Here is a 20363-nt window from a genome sequence, read left to right as displayed (position 1 = left end):
ATCCAGTGGTGCATCATCCATGAATTGCACTGCATCAACTCATCGTCGTAGCCTGCACCTTCCAATCTTGTAAGGCAAGTTGGTTAGCCTGAGAGAATCCAAAGGAAAATGGTCCAGGGAGTGAACGTTGGAGTCAGTGAAAGAAATGTGCAATCAAGTGGGCTGCTTTATTCTGCAAAGCCTTTTGAATGTTGATAGAGCTACACCCATCCAGACAAGTGTACTCTGTCACACAGCGGTCTTGTAGTTTGTGCTCACGGATACATTCTAAACAACATGCTCAGAGATATAATTGCACATCTCTTCAGACTTGAATCTGAACCTCCTGGCTCAGACATATGAACACTACTACTACACCATAAGTTCCTTGTTGATTTGTACTCTCACAGGAACTAGTTTCCATAGCTTTTCAACTTTTCGTTCACCGGAGATCTCCGCGAGGGCAAGGGAAAGTCAACCATCGCCTCAAAGGGCTGCTCCCTCATGAGAGAGATAAAGAGACAACCTGCACCAAGGGTCACCAATCTTCAAAGAAGGGGCAAAGATTGAGAAGGCAGGACCTTTGCCCAGTGTGGGAATTGAACCCAGGCTGTGGGCATGACTGACCGGTCATCCAGCCAACAGGGCTAACTGTGGAAGCCATTTTGTTGGTCATGGCTTCCCTCCCAGTGAAGGAACCATTTTGATTAAGTGCCCCTCACCCTGTAGAACGATAGTACTCGGCGTGTGAGCTGTGAGAGGCTGTTCCGCAGTCTCCCGCACATTGCTTAGTTCCTCTCTCACAATGATGTGATGTACTACTGGTGTGTGTCGCTTAACTGCTCAAAGACGCCTCCTCTTGTCTATTAGCTTCTCTCTCTCTGTGATGACTGCTAATGTGTGTTGTTCCTCGAATTAAGGACTTCTGTCCTACATTCGTTACAGATCTCTGTAAACAGCCTCTTAAGTGATAGCCTCCAACCCTTGTCCACTTGTGGAATGTGTAGCATCAATTAGGGCTGACCCCAAGAGCTGACCCTTGATTCGGTGCCTCCTCGGACTATCCTGACAATTTGTGATTAATGGTCAGCCCTTGTCTCAGCCCGGGTCTTGTTCTCGATATAAACCTGTAACTTTCTGTGGTACATCAAGGTCTTACCGAGCCACATGCGTAGGGCAGTGGTCTGCCCATGGTGCATCATGTAATAAACTGGCGAATGCTTAAGATCTGCCTCTCGAGATTTTCTTCAACACTAACCCACTCCATTTTTCCAACGTCCTGGTAACCTTATTCAAGCGGCAGATTGTGCTTCAATACTAACTACAGATAAAGTCACGATCATCCACTGTCAGCATTCCTTCTGAAGAGATTTCCCAATAAATCACCACCCAGGTTAAGCTAACTAGTCTGTCATTATTCTGGATCAAAGGGTTTATTTCGCGACAGTAAGTTGAACAGAGTTGGTGTAACACACTTCCTTTCTCTCAGGAGCGTTAGTCATACAACACAGAAACAGACCATATGCTCCAACCAGCCCATGCCAAACATAATCTCTGACTAAACCAGTCACATCCACCTACTACTAGCCCATACCCTTCCAAACATTTCTTATTCATGTACTTATCCAAATGTGAGGGTGGCTTAAACAGGTTCGAGTGGATTGGCCATATTGAATTGTCCCATAGTGTTCAGGGATGTGCAGGTTAGAGTGGATTGGCCATGATAAATTGTCCCATAGTGTTTAGGAATGTGTAGGTTAGTGTGGATTGGCCGTGATAAATTGTCACATAGTGTTGAGGGATGTGCAGGTTAGGGTGGATTGGCCATGCTAAGTTGTCCCATAGTGTTCAGGGATGTGCTGGTTAGGGTGGATTGGCCATGCCAAATTACCCCATAGCGTTCAGGGATGTGCAGGTTAGGGTGGATTGGCCATGCTAAATTGTCCCATAGTGTTTAGGAATGTGTAGGTTAGTGTGGATTGGCCATGCTAAATTGTCACATAGTGTTGAGGGATGTGCAGGTTAGGGTGGATTGGCCATGCTAAATTGTCCCATTCTGTTCAGGGATGTGTAGGTTATTGTGGATTGGCCGTGATAAATTGTCCCATAGTGTTGAGGGGTGTGCAGGTTAGGGTGGATTGGCTGTACTAAATTGTCGCATAGTGTTGAGGGATGTGCAGGTTAGGGCGGATTGGCCATGCTAAGTTGTCCCATAGTGACCAGGGATGTGCAGGTTAGGGCGGACTGGCCATGCTAAATTGTCCCGTAGTGCAGATTAGGTGCATTAGTCAGGGGTAAAATATAGAGTAGAGGGAATGGGTCTGGGTGGGTTACTATTCAGAGGGTCGATGTAGACTTGTTGGGCCGAAGGGCCTGTTTCCACTCTGTAGGGATTCTATGAAATGTCTTTTAAAGATCATAGCTGGACCAACACCCACGTCTTCATCTGGACTTTCATTCTACACACAAACCACTGTCTGTTTACAAGAATTGTCCCTCATATCTTTATTAAATCTTTCTCCTCTCCCCTGAAAATTATGCCCCCACCATTCCTGAAATGCCCCACCCTAGGGAAATGACACCTGCCATTCACCTTATCTATACCTCTCTTGATTTTATAACCCTCTCTAAGGTCACCCCTTAACCTCCTACCCTCCAGTGAAAAAGGTCCAAGTCTTTCCAGCCTCTCCTTTTAATCCAAGCCCTCAATTCCCAGCAACATCCTGGTAAATCTCTTCTGAACCCTCTCCAGTTTAGTGATATCCTTCCTGTAACAGAGTGACCAGAACTGGACACAGCACTCCAACAGAGGCCTCAACAATGTCCTGTACAACCTCAACGTGATGTCCCAACACAGCAATGGAGGCTTTGTTGTCGAATATATGTCAAGGACGAGTTAGGATTTTTGATTGGCAATTCTGCTAAGTCTTTTGGCAGAGGCACAGAAAGTGGAGCTGAGGCCACAGTGGGGCTAGTTCTGATTTTATCGAACGAGGGTAAAGGGCTGAATAGCCTACTCCTGTTCCGAAGACCTATGCTCACTCGTTGAATCCATGAGTGCGGCTCCAGCAACACTGAAGAGCTTAACACCATCCAGGGACAAAGCAGTCCCGCTTGATTAGCACCACATCCACTCCCTCCCCCACCGGCGTTCAGTAGCAGCAGTGTGTACCATCTACAAGACGCGCTGCAGAAATTCACCGAAGATCCTCAGACAGCACCTTCCAAACCCACGACCACTTCCATCCAGAAGGACGAGGGGAGCAGATAAATGGGAACAGCACCCCCTGCGAGTTCTCCCCTCTGAGCCACCCGCCAGCCTGACTTGGAAACTTTCCTTCAGTATCGTTGGGTCAAAGTCCTGGAACTGCCTCCTTAGGGCACCATGGGCTGACGTACGGCACAGGGACTGCAGAAGGCAGCTCATCACCACCTTCCCAAGGGCAACTGGGGGCAGGCAATAAATGCTGGGCCAACTCGCGATGGCCTCATCCCACAAAAATAATTTTTTAAAAAATTGCCCCATTTCTCAAAAATGATAAAATGTCAATAGCCCTCTTGCATCTTGCCTGTAGACAGCAAGTTTTGGAAAATGATGGTCTGAGTGTCTATAATTTGCCTCCTTGCCACTCATAGTACCCTGGCAGACATTCCCCCTTGACTTAGTTATTTATCTATTTATGTATTTTCAATTAAAGCCTTAATTTTGTTTGCTCTCAATAAATTTAGAGCATCCAACATTTCATATGTCTCCTCCTTAACCTAAATGTCTGCATTTTCTCCCAAATTACTGAAGAACGATGCAAAGTGTTCATTAACAGTCAGATTCGACACACTAATTTTTTTCGTCTTTTCCCTAGGGTGGGAGGATTTCAAGACTTAGAGGCATAGCTTTAAGGTGAGTGGGGTAGGATTTAAAAATGACATGGGGGCAAAATTTACTATGCAGAGAGTGGTTCGTAGGTGTAATGAACTTCCTGAGGAAATGGTGGATACGGGTCCAGTTACAACATTGAAAAGACATTTGGATAAGTGCACAGAGTCACAGAGATGTACAGCCCGAAACAAGCCCTTCAGTCCATACTGAATAACTAGATATCCTAAATTAACCTAGTCCCATTTGCCAGCACTTGACTCATTTCCTATACATATACGCGCCCAGATGCCTTTTAAGTGCTGTAATTGTACTTAAACAGTAAAAGCAGTAGGGTTGGAGGAATATAGGAGAAAGTGAGGACCGCAGATGCTGGAGATCTTATTGTATCCATTGCTCCCGATGTGGTCTCCTCTAAATTGCGGATACTGGACAGAGCACTTTAGGGAACACCTCCAGGACACCCACATCAATCAACCCCACTGCCCCGTGGCCGAACATTTCAACTCCCCCTCCCACTCTGCCGAGGACATGCAGGTCCTGGGCCTCCTCCACCACCGTTCCCTCACCTCCTGGCGCCTGGAGGAAGAGCACCTCATCTTCCGTCTCAGGACCCTTCAACCACAGGGCATCAATGTAGACTTCACCAGTTCCCTCTCCCCACCTTACACCAGTTTCAACCTTCCAGCTCAGCACCGTCCTCATGACCTGTCCCACCTGTCAATCTTCCTTCCCACCCATCTGCTCCACCCTCCTCTCTGACCTATCACCTTTACCCCCACCTCCATCCACCTATTGTGCTCTCAGCTACCTTCTCCCAGCCCCGCCTCCCTGCCCCCTCTCATTTATCTCTCCACCCCTGAGGCTCCCAGCCTCATTCCTGATGAAGGGCTCCTGCCCGAAACATCAATTTTCCTGCTCCTCAGATGCTGCCTGATCAGCTGTGCTTTTCCATCACCACACTCTCCACTTAAAGGGATATAAGCCAGAAGCTGGAAGGTGGGATTGGTTTAGTTTGGAATTATGTTTGGCTTGGATTGAAGGGCCATGTGACTCTATGATTATATTTGAGGCCTTCACGACATTGTCTCTTTCCAGCTCCCTTCTCCCTTCACTTATTTGTTCTCATTTCTTCTATTTTACTTTTACCCTGCCAATTCTCTGCATTCCTAATTTTGCTTGAAATGTATATTCTTACTTTTTGTATTCCCATGTAGGTTGCCCGTGGAATGGTTTTGGAGCACCAAATCTCCTTCCCGTGCCTTCTAACTTGAGCCAGAACATTTCTCACTGTCTGACACCGATTTTATGTCCCAGCAGCTGTTTGCAGTCTGCTTGTTTTGCTGAATTACCTCTCACCTCAATGAAGTTCGTGTTTACCAATCAAAAACTTTTATCCCTGTTCTAACCTTACCTTGTTCCATAATGGCGGATAAATCTAACCAAATATTCATATTTTCATCAAATTAGAGTCACATAGGCATAGAGATGTACAGCATGGAAATAGACCCTTCGGTCCAACTTGTCCATCCTAAACAAATCTAGTCCCATTTGCCAGTACTTGGCCCATATCCCTCAATTCCCACTAGTTCCATGGGGCGGCATGGTGGCACAGTGGTTAGCATTGCTGCCTCACAGCACCAGGGACCTGGGTTCAGTTCTCGCCTGAGGCGACTGGCTGTGTGGAGTTTGCACGTTCTCCCCGTGTCTGCCTGGGTTTCCTCCGGGTGCTCCGGTTTCCTCCCACAGTCCAAAGTGCAAGTGAATTGGCCATGCTAAATTGCCCGTAGTGTTAGGTTAGGGGTATGGGTGGGTTGCGCTTCGGCAGGTTGGTGTGGACTTGTTGGGCCGAAGGGCCTGTTTCCACACTGTAAGTAATCTAATCTAATCTTAACTCCTATATTCCCACTCCACTCAAGGCTATAAAACTGGTTATTTGAATTGTTTCGTAGAGATATACAGCACGGAAACAGACCGTTTGGTGCCTATCAGATATCCTCAATTAATCTAATTCCATTTGCCAGCACTTGGCCCATATCCCTCTAAATCCTTCCTATTCACATACCCTTCTAAATGCCTTTTAAATGGTGTAATTGTACCAGCCTCCATCACTTCCTCTGGTAGCTCATTCCATATGTGCACCAGCCTCTGCATGAAAAAGTTGCCCCTTAGGTCCTTTTTAAATCTTTCCCCTCTCACCCTAAACCTACGCCCTCTCATTCTGGACTCCTCCACCACAGGAAGAGTCCTTGTCTGTTCACCCTGTCCATGCCCTTCATGATTTTATAAACCTCTGTAAGGCCACCCCTCAGCCTCTGACGCTCCCGGGAAAACAGCTCTAGCCTATTGGGTCAGTGTGGATGCGATGGGCTGAATAGCCTGCTTCCACACTGTAGGGATTCTATGCTTCAGTAGAGGATAGACTTTCACTGATTTGACAATGTTTGGGAAGGCAATGTCACAATTTGATTTGAGATGCAAGTAAAATCGTTCCAACTAAATGCAGCAGAAAGTACCAGGAACACCCTCTCAAGTTAAGCAAAGGAAGATATAATATAAACCTTCTCTATCTGTGAAAACACAGATTGTGAATTCACCTATCCGTGCCAAAAACATAAGCAGTGACAAAAATCAACATCCGTGATATCTTTGACCATTTTTAACCCATTTTTAACAAGCTCCTCATGCATAAAATTTATTGTTTGTGGGAACTGTCAGGAATGGCTACGGAGGATTCTGACGAGGATGTTGGGAGACACCTATTTTCAAAGTAAACAGGGGACATTAGTGGGAGGTCATTGAGAACCCAACAGGATTCTTTGAAAGCCTTCAAGCTATGCGTGACCGTTATCTCCCTGACAGGAGATAATGCCATGCCAGAGGCTGGGACAGTGATCCGTTCCAAAATTGCTCCTTGCTCATTCGTTTAGAGGAATTTTTTGAAAGTTTCCTTCCCACTAGTTTCCAGTCACTCTGAAAGAACTAGTTAGCTCTTGGGGGCAGGGAGAGTATCTGAAGGAATGTGTGAACACAGCTGTGAGAGAGAAATGACTGCTTTCCTATCTGTTGTGTATTCCTCTATACAAATAGTTTACAGGTGAATCACCCATATTACAGATTCCTAACCGAACCGCATGCATTGTTGGGCTCTGATACTACTTCCAGCCACGAGGCTTGTATATTGTGTCAGTGAGTTACCCTTTACCCTGCTCACAGTATTTAGGGTCTGCCCCTGCTTGCCCCGGGGGATGTTAAAACCTCCCGTGACTCTGACACAGCGGCGTTCCCCTAGTCTTGGTTCTCCCTCACACTCCGAGCCAAGCGGCTGGCTGCACACAGAGAATGGCAGTGGGCCAACCCAATTCGCAAGCTTGAGATTGAAACAAAAACCCCCGAAAGGGCTGCTGAGAAAGCCGAAAGGAAAACAGAAATTGCTGGAGGAACTCAGCAGGTCTGAGTTTCTCCAGCAATTTCTGTTTCTGTTCAAGTTGTAAGCTCTTTATTCTGATACTCATCCTGTCCTTTCCATGTTCATGTCACATTCTCTCCTTCGGCCGTTATGTTTTTCCTCCAGAGAACCATCAGAGGATTTTAAAATGTTATATGATCAAGGGGGACAGGTCTCTAACCTTAACCCCCTCTCTTACTGTGTAGTTGTCACATTTCACAGACCAGAATATTCGTACCATAATGGTAACCGTTACATTCACCTACACAATGACTCACACAGCTCTGCTTTTTCCTATAGTCACCCAACGTTTTTACTCTTCCTGTATGTATCCAATTCTTTGCCAAATGCATGACTGAACTGACATCTGAGGCACTGAACTCTGGAATATAAAAGGACTCTCTGTCCAGAAAAGCTTGTCCTCCTCTCTCTCTCTCTTACTCTCTACCCCACCCCCAGTTCTTTTGGAAAGTTTGAATCCACACTGCCTCATTATCGTTGATGCTGCCAGTGGAAAAAGTGCCTCACTGATTAGCTCTGTCGAATTCCTCGTGCTGTTGAATTTAACTCCCTGCCCTTCTCTGCTCCAGGGAGGACAGCTTCCCACGGCTTTCAACATACACACCCAAAGCTCACACACACTCCAAACTCACCAACACTCAGACACACGCACACACAAACTCTCTCACACCCATACACCCAAACATACACACACACACACACTCAACACCCCCCCCAAACCATCTCTCTCACACACACACACTCAAACACACACCCCTAAACCATCTCTCACACACACAGACCGAAACACACACCCACACCCAAACACACATACACCCAAACACACCCAAACTCATGCCCACACCCAAATTCACCCACAGCCAAACGCACACACCCCAAACTCACACACACAGCCAAACACACGCCCACACCCAAACACACACATACACCCAAACACACCCAAAATCACCCCCACACCCAAATTCACACACAGCCAAACACACACACACCCCAAACTCACACCCACACCCAGATACACACATACACCCAAACACAACCAAACTCTCACCCACACTGCCAAACACACACATTCCCAAACACACACACACAAACAAATTCACACCCACACACCCCAATGCAAAAGATTTACAAAGATGTTGCCAGGGTTGGAGCTGTAGGAAGAGGTTGAATAGGCTGGGGCTGTTTTCCCTGGAGCATCAGAGGCTGAGGGGTGACCTTATAGAGGTTTACAAAATCATGAGGTGCATGGATAGGATAAATAGACAAGTTCTTTTCCCTGGGGTGGGGGAGTCCAGAACTAGAGGGCATAGGTTTAGGGTGAGAGGGAAAAGATATAAAAGGGATGTAAGGGTGGTACATGTATGGAATGAGCTGCCAGAGGAAGTGGTGGAGGCTGGTACAATGACAACATTTAAAAGGCATCTGGATGGGTATTTAAATAGGAAGGGTTTGGCGGGATAGGGGCCAAGTGCTGGCAAATGGCACGAGATTGATTTAGATATCTGGTCGGCATGGACAAGTTGAACCGAAGCTATACATGGCTATGATTCGATGCGATGTTGTCTGTCAGAAACAGGGTGCCACCAACCTGGGTAAGGAGTGTTTTAATGAGCATTAATCTGTTGCCGTTGCAGATGACTACAGTCCCGCCTGCCCAGAAATCCCACCCCCTCCAACCCCCAGGGATGGATCAAAGGATCCCACATCTAACTAATAGGAACCCTAAGCTCTGTATGTTCTTGCTGGTCACCAGATGGAGGCCACTCAGCCCCTCAAGGCTATCCTGCCACTCAATATGAACACAAATGATCTGTGGCCTTCAGCCTGTACCCTTCACCTTTGACGCTACCCAACTACAACATAGGTCTATGTTTCTGAGCGAGACTACTCAAAAATCCAATAATTTCATTCGGATTCTTCTTTTAAGTCAGGCACCAACATAATGTTTTTAAAAATTCATTCATAAGCTGGGGGTGTCGCTGATTAGGCCCGAGTTTATTGCCCCATCCCTAATTGCCCAGAGGGCAGTTGAGAGATAACCACATTGGAGTCATGTATAGGCCCAGATCAAGTAAGGACAATAGTCTCCTTCCCTAAAGGGTATTAGTAAACCAGATGGGTATTTCCTGACAAGTAAATCACAGTTATCATAGAATCCCTACAGTGTGGAAACAGGCCCTTCAGCCCAACAAGTCCACACTAACACTCCGAAGAGTATCCCACCCAGACTCATTCCCTTATTACTCTGCATTCACCCCTGACAAATGCAGCTAACTTACGGGCAGTTTAGCATGGCCAATCCACCCTAACTACACCTCTTTGGACTGTGGGTGGAGACCAGAGCACACAGAGGAAACCCACACAGATACGGGGAGAATATGAAAACTCCACCCAGACCAGTCGCTCAAGGCTGGGATCGAACATGGGTCCCTGGTGTTGTGAGGCAGCAGTGCTAACTACTGAGCCGCTGTACCACACCATTAGACCATTAACGCCAGAATTATATCTCACTCCAATTCTGGTGTGATGGGATTCGAACCTGGCTCTCCAGAACATAACCTGGGTCTCTGGATTAACAGGCCAGCCCATACCACACCTCCCACTCCTGTAAGTTCAGTTTTTAATTTTATTTCTTTTAGCCTTTCTGTGACCAGAACTAAAGTCCTTCCTTTCGGTTATGAAACGGATACCTCCACACTCACGAAATTGTACAGGCTGGTCTGTTTGTATTCTCTCACATGGGCATCACTGGTCAGGCCTGAACTTGTTGCCCATCCCTAACTGCCCCTTGAATGGTGTGGCATGCCAGGCCATTTCAGAGGGCACTTGGGAAGCAACGACATTGCTGCAGTTTTGGAATCACATGTGGGCTAGTTCAGGAAAGAGTGGCAGATTTATTTCCATATCAGTGAACCGTAAAATGCCTACAGTACAGATTCCACCCATTGTATCTGCACCGACCCTCTGAAGAGCATGCCACCTTATCCCTACATTTACCATGGCTAATCCATGGGTAGCACAATGGCTTACAGCTCCAGGGACCCAGGTTTGATTCCACTCTTGGGCAACTGTGTGTGGTGTTTGCACATTCTCCTCGTGTCTGTTTCCTTCGGGTGCTCCGGTCCCCCACCGCCCCCGCCCCCGCAGTCCGTGTATGTGCAGGTTAGGGTGGATTGGCCATGCTAAATTGTCTCATAGTGCCCAGGGATGGGTAGGTTGGGGTGGATTGGCCATGCTAAATTGTCCCATAGTGCCCAGGGATGTGCAGGTTAGGGTGAATTGGCCATGCTAAATTGTCCCATAGTGCCCAGGGATGTGTAGGTTGGGGTGGATTGGCCATGCTAAATTGTCTCATAGTGCCCAAGGATGTGCAGGTTAGGGTGGATTGGCCATGCTAAATTGTCCCATAGTGTCCAGGGATGTGTAGTTTAGGGTGGATTGGCCATGCTAAATTGTCTCATAGTGCTCAGGGATGTGTAGTTTAGGGTGGATTGGCCATGCTAAATTGTCTCATAGTGCCCAGGGATGTGTAGTTTAGGGTGGATTGGCCATGCTAAATTGTCTCATAGTGCCCAGGGATGTGTAGTTTAGGGTGGATTGGCCATGCTAAATTGTCTCATAGTGCCCAGGGATGTGTAGTTTAGGGTGGATTGGCCATGCTAAATTGTCTCATAGTGCCCAGGGATGTGTAGGTTGGGGTGGATTGGCAATGCTAAATTGTCTCATAGTGCCCAGGGATGTGTAGTTTAGGGTGGATTGGCCATGCTAAATTGTCTCATAGTGCCCAGGGATGTGTAGGTTGGGGTGGATTGGCCATGCTAAATTGTCCCATAGTTTCCAGGGATGTGTAGGTTAGGGTGGATTGGCCATGCTAAATTGTCTCATAGTGCCCAGGGATGTGTAGTTTAGGGTGGATTGGCCATGCTAAATTGTCTCATAGTGCCCAGGGATGTGTAGTTTAGGGTGGATTGGCCATGCTAAATTGTCTCATAGTGCCCAGGGATGTGTAGGTTGGGGTGGATTGGCCATGCTAAATTGTCCCATAGTTTCCAGGGATGTGCAGGTTAGGGAGGATTGGCCATGCTAAATTGTCCCATAGTGTCCAGGGATGTGCAGGTTAGGGTGGATTGGCCATGCTAAATTGTCCCATAGTGTCCAGGGATGTGCAGGTTAGGAAGGATTGGCCATGCTATATTGTCCCATAGTGTCCAGGGATGTGCAGGTTAGGAAGGATTGGCCATGCTAAATTGTCCCATAGTGTCCAGGGATGTGCAGGTTAGGGAGGATTGGCCATGCTAAATTGTCCCATAGTGTCCAGGGATGTGCAGGTTAGGGTGGATTGGCCATGCTAAACTGTCCCATAGTTTCCAGGGATGTGCAGGTTAGGGTGGATTGGCCATGCTAAATTGTCCCATAGTGCCCAGGGATGTGCAGGTTAGGGTGGATTGGCCATGCTGAAAAATGTCCAGGCTAGGTGGGTTTGCAATGGGAAACGCAGGGTTGCAGGATCGTCGGGGCTCTGGGTGGGATGTTCTTCAGAGGGTCAGAGTCGACTTGATTGGGCAAATGGCCTGCTTCCACACTGTAGGGATTCTATGATAACCCATCTAGCATAAATAACAGGGCAATTTAGCACGGCCAACCTGCACAACTTCGAACTTAGGTCACTGGCACTGTGAGGCAGCAGGGCTAACCACTGAGCCACCCTGAGGGGTTCAAGTTGCCTTGGTGGGATTTGAACGTGGCTCCTCCCGGCCCTCTCCTGGATTACTAGCCCAGTCAGATTCCACTGCATCACCACCTTCCCACAAAGAGATGTCATACCCAATGCCAGGGGGCTAACACCGAAACATTCAACCATCCAAGGCATCATCCTGACTTACCAATCACGTTCAGCACAATCCTTGACATTACTGAGGCATTTGAGAAGGGTGGGTTCATGGTAACAATGTAATCTCCACTGTCGTTGATCGTTAGTGATTTCAATGTGAGGGATCCACTTGGAGATAACTCCGCCCGGCCCGAATAGTCATTGCTGATATCCGTGATGTTACTGATCCAGAAAGCCACGTCAGAGCAGTTAAACCTCCAGCTACCGCTCCTCAGCTCTGAAGAATTTGCTAAACTGAGCAAAATCTGGGATCCGACAGCTGCGTCAACCTCTTGCCACCCATCGGAGACGATAATGATCGCTGAGTCAACTAGAAGGAGAGAAAGATACCAAACTGTTGAGAGAGGGGCACGACTTGTGAAGAAACCAACCTGTTTATGATCCAAATATAAACATCATTCAGAACATTTGTAAAAGGACGTTGCAAAAAAGATTTCTACTTCAACGTTATCAAAAGCCCAACAAAATTCACCGTATTTTCTGATAACATGTTGGTCGCCTTATTGCAGGAAGGATATTATTAAGCTGGAGAGGGTTCAGAAAAGATTCACCAGGATGTTGCCAGGAAAATGGAGGGTTTGAGTTATAAGCAGAGGCTGATAGACTAGGACTTTTCCCACTGCAGCACAAGAGGTCTTATAGGTTTATAAGACCATGAGGGGTGTAGATGAGATAAATGGCAGGTGTCTTTTCCCTCAGGTGGGGGAATTTAAACCCAGAGAGCATATTTTTAAGGTGAGAGGAGAAAGATTTCAGAAAGACATGGGGGAAATTATTTTAGACGGAGAGTGATTCGTGTGTGGAATGAACTTCCAGAGGAAGTGATGGATGCAGGTACAGATGCTGGAGATCAGAGCTGAAAATGTGTTGCTGAAAAAGTGCAGCAGGTCAGGCAGCATCCAAGGAACAGGAGATTCGACATTTCGGGCATAAGCCCTTCTTCCTGCTCCTTGGATGCTGCCTGACCTGCTGCGCTTTTCCAGCAACACATTTTCAGATTAAGAAAAGTATATAAATAAATAAATAATGTTTGGAGGGAAATGGGCTAAGTGCAGGCAGATGGGACTAGTTGAGTTTGGGATTATGGTCAACGTGGACTGGTTGGACCAAAGGGCCTGTTTCCTTGCTGTATGACTCTAAATTCTACACTCAAGACATTTGAATACAAACCACAATACTCTTAATATTGATGATTTGGAGATGCTGGTGTTGGACTGGGGTTCACGAGGTTAAAAATCACACAACACCAGGTTATAGTCTGATAGGTTTAATTGGAAGCACTAGCTTTCGGAGCGCTGCTCCTTCATCAGGTGGTTGTGGAGTACACAATTGTAAGGCACAGAATTTATAGCAAAAGTTTACAGTGTGATGTGACTGAAATTATACATTGAAAAATACCTTAATTGCCTGTCCGAATACCATGATAGTTTCACTTCTTTCATGTGTAAATCACCAAACTTTTTTTAAAAAAAGTTGCACTCTCAGGTTAACTGTAACAATTGGTGTTAGCAAGACAATATGTTAAAGGTGTTAGCCCCCGTGTTCACTGTCTTTGCCATAATGTTTAGACCGATTGTAAACAAAAAGTGAGATGACAGAGTTTTACATGAATTCATGCACTTTTTGAGCAAAGTACTATAACTCTGCAAGTACAAATTCACCCCACAAACATATATGTATGTGTGTGTGCATGCATGTGCATGTGTGTGTGTCTATCTGTCTGTCTGGGTTGGGGGGAGTTGAATGTGTGAGAGAGTGTAGAGTGCCTTAAGTCTGTGAGGGGGTGCATGCGTGAGTGTGGGAGTGTGTATGCCTGTAGGAGTGTGTGTGGGTGTCTGGGGTGGGGAGTTGTGAGTGTCTGTGAGATTGAGTGTATATGTGTGTACGTGAGTGTAGAGTGGTCTAAGTCTCTAACTCACACATGCATCCTCTCAGAGACTTAGACCACTCTACACTCACGCACACACATATACACTCTCTCACAGACACTCACAACCCCCCATCCCAGACACACACACACACTCCCACACACACCCCCTCACAGACTTAAGACACTCTACACACACATGCACTATCTCTCACACTCACAACCCCCCCAACCCAGACAGACAGACACACATACACACACACAGACACACACATAAACCCACATGCACATATACACATATACGTTTATGGGGTGAATTTGGACTTGCAGAGTTACATTGTACTTTGCTCAAAAACTGTGTGAATTCATGGATGACTCTGTTAACTCACTTTTTGGTTTACAATCAGCCTAAACATTATGGCAAAGTCAGAGAATACGGGGGCTAACATCTTCAACATATTCTGGATTAGAGTGGTGCTGGAAGAGCACAGCAGTTCGGGCAGCATCCGAGGAGCAGTAAAATCGACGTTTCGGGCAAAAGCCCTTCATCAGGAATAAAGCCTATCTTCAACATATTGTCTAGCTAACACCAATTGTTACCTGAGAGTGCAGCTTTTTAAAAAAAGGTATTGTGATTTACACATGAAAGAAGTGAAACTATCATGGTATTTGAACAGATGAAAGCCTCAATAAACAATTAAGGTATTATTCAATGTATAATTTCTGTAAACGTTTGCTATAAATTCTGTCTGACAATTGTGCCCTCCACTATCACCTGATGAAGGAGCATCGCTCCGAAAGCTAGTGTGCTTCCAATTAAACCTGTTGGACTATAACCTGGTGTTGTGTGATTTTTAACTTAATATTGATAACATATGGAAGGACAGAATCAATAAGGAAGGCTGAATAAGGTGGCACATTTCTCCCTGCTGAAAGGTGACCTTACAGAGGTTCATGAGGGCTGTAGATAAGGTGAATGGCAGGATAATACCTTATCTCTAGGATGGGGGATTTCAAGATTAAGGGGTATAGTTTAAGATGAGAGGAGAAAGATTTTAAGAAGACCTGAGGGGCAGTTTCCTTTACAGACAGGGTAGTTCATGTGTGGAATGAAGTTCCAGGGAAAGTGTGATGTGGGTATGTTTAAAAGACAATTAGCTAAATACACAAAGAGGAAAGATTTGGAGGGATATGAGCCAGGAATAGGCAGGTGGGACTAGTTTAGTTTGGGAATATGATTGTCATGGATTAGTTGGACTGTAGATCTGTTTCCGTGCCGTATGACTCAATGACTCTACCATCTATTCTTATACATCTCAATACAATTCTTAATATTGGTAACATATATTACATGTCAGGCTGAGGGGAAAACAGTTTAAATTGAAAATGCAGAACATTGCAAATAGAATTCAACTTTTCTCGATACAGTGTCTCGAAAGTGCATTCATAACATCTTCAAGAACTCTTGCAAAGCTTGGATCTGAAATAAACAGGGAACACTAAAGAAACTCAGCAGGGCTGGCAGTATCTGTTGAGAGAGGTGCAGAGTTGATGTTTCAAGTCCAGTCTGACCCTGGACATGTGACGGAATATGTGGCACACTCATTATTGAGTCACATGGCCGACAGCACAGCACAATCGCCCTTCAGCCCATCTAAACAAAAACAACCACCTCACAGAGTCTTACAGCATGGAAACACACCCTCTGGTCCAACCAGCCTATGTTGACCATGTTCCCAAACTGATCTAGTCCAATCTGCCTACTCTTGGCCCATATCCCTCCAGAGTCTAGATTAGAGTGGTGCTGGAAAAGCACAGCAGGTCAGGCAGCATCCGAGGAGCAGGAAAGTTGATGTTTTGGGCAAAAGCCCTTCATTAGGAATACATGAAGGGCCTTTGCCCTAAACGTCGATTTTCCTGCTCCTCCAATGCTGCCTGACCTGCTGTGCTTTTTCAGCGCCACTCTAATCTCGACTCCGGTTTCCACCATCTGCAGTCCTTCTTTTTAACCATATCCCTCCAATTTCTGATCATGTACTTATCCAAATGTCATTTAAATGTTGTAATTGTACCTGCACCCATTACTTCCTCGGGAAATTGTTTTCACACATGAACCACCCTCTGTGTAAAACAATTCAGCCTCAGGCCTTTTCAAAATCTCTTTCCTCTCACCTTTAAAATGTGCCCCCTAGTCTTGAAATCCCTTATTTTAGAGAAAAGACAACTATTGTCAAACCTAACTATACCCCTCATTATTTTATAAACTTCTACCAGGTCGCCTCTCAACCTCCTATGTTCCAGTGAAAAGGTTCCTAGTCTATCTAACCTTTCCTTATAACTCAAACTTTCTATTCTTGGCAACATCCAAATAAATCTCTTCTGAACTCTCTCCAGTTTCATAATATCGTTCCTATAACAGGATGACCAAACGTGGACACAGTACTCCAGAACAGGCCTCACCAATGTCCTGTACAACCTCAACATAACATCCCAACTCCTGTGCTCAAAGGACTGAGCAATAAAGGCAAGCATGCTGTCGATATGTGACCTAACTATTCCGATTTCATTTTCTGGCGCTTGGTCCATAGCATCGGAATCGCACAAATACTTCTTGACAATTGCAGGGGATCTGGGCTTGTAACATGCAGATGGGAAAAGGTTGAAGTTTGATAGCAATTACTCACACGGATCGAAAAGTGTTTGTGCGAACTCTTTGAATGAAGGAGCCTGTGGGGAAAAGGAACTGAAAATCAAAACGCACGTCTTAAGGCGATGAAACCCCCTTGGAAAGTTAAGTCTCACCTGAAGAAAAAATGATAGTGCAGACAAACAAAGGCACCCCGCACACTTTCATCTTGAGAGAGCTGGTAGTCTCAGGTCTACACTCCAGGCGCTCCCTCGTTGCTTTGACTCACTGATGGCAACAGCAACTGGGGACATTCGGTACTGAACGAGGAGTGTTGGTCCCGATCCAAGGGAGCTGGGTTCTTATCTCGGATGCAACAGACTGCAGACAGCCCGAGCAACTCCCAAAAAAGGCAGGAAACTTCATGGCTGCTGCGATTTTGTCACTTCCTTTCACAAGATTTTATTTGTTTATGTTGGCGGTTTGAGAAGGCATGTGGGGACTAAATATGACCACCACACCCCTGCATCACTGGCCAGTCTCTGACTGAACAGCCTGTGAATACTGGTTAAAAATATTAAACCAGCCAGAGGCAGGATATATAAATAACCAGTCGCAACACAGAAACATTTCTTGGCTGCTGGCCTCGTTTTTTTTTCTGTTTTCCATTTGCTGGAATATTTTAACTCGGGAATCTCTGCACAGTGCATACTTTACGTGGTACCTCCATGCAGCTGTGGGGGGAGGGGAAGGGTCAATCTGTTGTTCCACTGAGAGCTGCTTTCTCTTTTAAGAGTTTTGTTTGGCAGTTCCTCGATCAGCTCAGGATCTTTTCCCGAACAGAAGGGAAGGATATCAAAGGGCGGTCACCTACCTTGGGTTGGTCGCGGAGTGAGGTCACCGGGACTGGAAATGCAGCCAGCGCAGGGAATCTGTGTCTATTCGGAGAACCGTGACTGTGCCGACGGAGAACGGGATTAATCGCTCCTTCGGCTGTTTCAGTCCTGTTCCCAGCATTCATTGTTTCCAGGGTCTCGGTGGGGTGGGGGCGTATGGGTAGGATTGAGCAGGAGAGGCCAACCCGATGGTCAGAATTCATTCTTGCCCCTCTTGAGTGCAGTCCTAATCACTTAGACATAGTCTCTCACACCATGGGGCCATTAGATAGCGATGGCCGCTGGTGGGTTTAATCTGAGGGTTTTCATGCCTCAAGTCAGGTTAACGAGAGTCCTTCACAGGAACCTCAGACAGTGTTGGAGTTGAACCCACAGTGTCTGCATCGTGTGCCAGACATCGCTTGGCTGGTGGCGATGGGCACTACCTTCATGTATACCTGGCCAGTCTGCGTCAATACACACTGCCCTCGAAGCGGCTGCACTCACATGCACACACACACACACACACACACACACACACAGAAACAGACACACAGAGGCACGCACACACACACAGAAACAGACACACAGAGGCACGCACACACATATATGTGCACACTCACACACACAGGCACGCGCACAGACACATGCAAGCACTCTCAAACTCATAGACACACACACACACACGCACAGATTCACAGACACACACACAGACACATGGATGGACTCACAAACCCACAGACAGACACACACACACACGGACACACAGACACACACAGGCACACGCTCGCATGCACACACCTACATGCATACACACACCCTCATATGCACACACACACACTCAGACCCATACACTCACATGCATGCACTCACACACTCAGACACACATACACATATGCACACACACACACTCACAGAGACATGCGCGCTCTCATGCATGCACTCACATGCACGTACACACACAGACATACACATACACGCAAACACATACACGTACACAGACACGCACTCACACTCACAGACACACACATTCACAGACACACACTCATATGCACTCAAACACACACACATACTCACACAGACACACTCACAGACATCCACATGCATGCAATCACACATACACACACTCACAGGCACACACACACAACGAGACCCAGACTCAGACACATACACACCCTCACAGACACGTACACATACACATGCCCTCATGGATACACAGACACACACACACCCTCACACACACACACACACATCCTCACAGACACACAGACACGCACACCCTCATAGACACAGAGGCACATGCCCTCACCTTCCAGAAGCTCCCTCTGCTGGATACTGTCAAAATCTCTCACTCATGCATGCATATGGCACAAAGTTAGGCGACATTGTAGATGATAGCATAAACTTACATCGGGATATTGTTACACTGAGCAAATGGGAAAAACTGCAGCAGATGGAGCTCAGTGCAAGCAACTGTGTGGACATCCAGTTTGGACCGAAAAGGGATAGATCAAGGTACTTTCTAGATGATATGGTGTTTGACCCAGTGGCCGTCCCTAGAGAACTGAGGGTTCAGGTGCATTGCACCTTAACATACCACGGAGAGGGACAGAAATGCTAATGGATTGCTGATCTTTACATCAAGAGGATTGCAGTAAAACAACTCTGAAGTTATGGTGCGGTTACACACAGCCCGTGTTAGACTTCACTTGGAGCACTGTAAGCACCACAGCTTATTAGGGAGTACATGATGGGTTTACAAGAATGAGTACTAGGCTTTCAGGGGTTACGCTGTGAGGAGAGCTTACAGATGTTAAGCCTGTTTCCTTTAGAATTTAGAATGTTAAGGGAACATCTGATCAAAATACAAAATATTGAAACTAAAAAAAGGAAGGTAAATTAACTTACATTGATTCATAGTCTAAGTTAGAAAATAAGAAATAAAGTTAAAGGTATAAACATTACAGTCCAATAGACAGATTACAGAGAAACATTGCAGTAGATCAGGGCAAGAGGTTTCAACATGTGATCCAACCGGGCTCACACAACACTGACCACTCGGTCCAGTCCCCAGTCCAACAGCTGCCCCAGCTCCACTCCAGGCTGACAAACCCCTCCCCTCTGAGATTCCAGCCCACTCCTCCCAACCCCCAACCCCCAGCCCACTCCCCTCCCAGCCACCAGCACACACACACACACACACACACAGATACATAGAAACAGACACACAGAGGCACGCACACAGACACATGCACACACTCACAAATTCACAGACACACACACACATATATGCACACACTCACACACAGACACACACAAACAGACACACACAGGCATGCGCACAGACACATGCAAGCACTGTCAAACTCACAGACACGCACACACACGCACAGATTCACAGACACACACACAGAGACACGCACACAGACACATGGATGGACTCACAAACCCACAGACAGACAGACACGGACACACAGACACACACATGCACACGCTCGCATGCACACACCTACATGTATACACACACCCTCATAAGTACACACACACACTCAGACCCACACACTCACATGCATGCACTCACACACTCAGACACACATACACACACGCACATATGCACACACACACACTCACAGATACATGCGCGCTCTCATGCATGCACTCACATGCACATACACACACATACACACACAGACATACACATACAAGCAAACGCATACACGTACACAGACATGCACTCACACTCACAGACACACACATTCACAGACACACACTCATATGCACT

At 46.5% G+C, this 20363-nt stretch overlaps 1 protein-coding gene across 2 annotated transcripts in view; it reads right to left on the bottom strand.

Moving 5' to 3' along the window:
* Positions 1-17236, bottom strand: part of LOC132833953 (carcinoembryonic antigen-related cell adhesion molecule 5-like) — a 62404-nt gene extending 45168 nt beyond the window's left edge. The window contains exons 1-2 of one of the 2 annotated variants that reach the window (XM_060852647.1): positions 16883-17236; positions 12206-12523 (exon numbers count right to left, since the gene is read on the bottom strand). In XM_060852647.1, the coding sequence (XP_060708630.1) occupies positions 12206-12523; positions 16883-16934 (370 nt within the window). In that variant the 5' untranslated portion in view covers positions 16935-17236. The remainder of the gene's footprint in view (positions 1-12205; positions 12524-16882) is intronic. The other variant, XM_060852646.1, reaches the window with a different exon arrangement.
* Positions 17237-20363: the final 3127 nt, after the last annotated feature.

The sequence above is a fragment of the Hemiscyllium ocellatum genome, chromosome 38 (assembly GCF_020745735.1).
Source record: "Hemiscyllium ocellatum isolate sHemOce1 chromosome 38, sHemOce1.pat.X.cur, whole genome shotgun sequence".
Classification (NCBI taxonomy): domain Eukaryota; kingdom Metazoa; phylum Chordata; class Chondrichthyes; order Orectolobiformes; family Hemiscylliidae; genus Hemiscyllium; species Hemiscyllium ocellatum.
The sequence above is the reverse complement of the archived record's forward strand: the minus strand, read 5'-3'. Positions and strand labels throughout refer to the sequence as shown.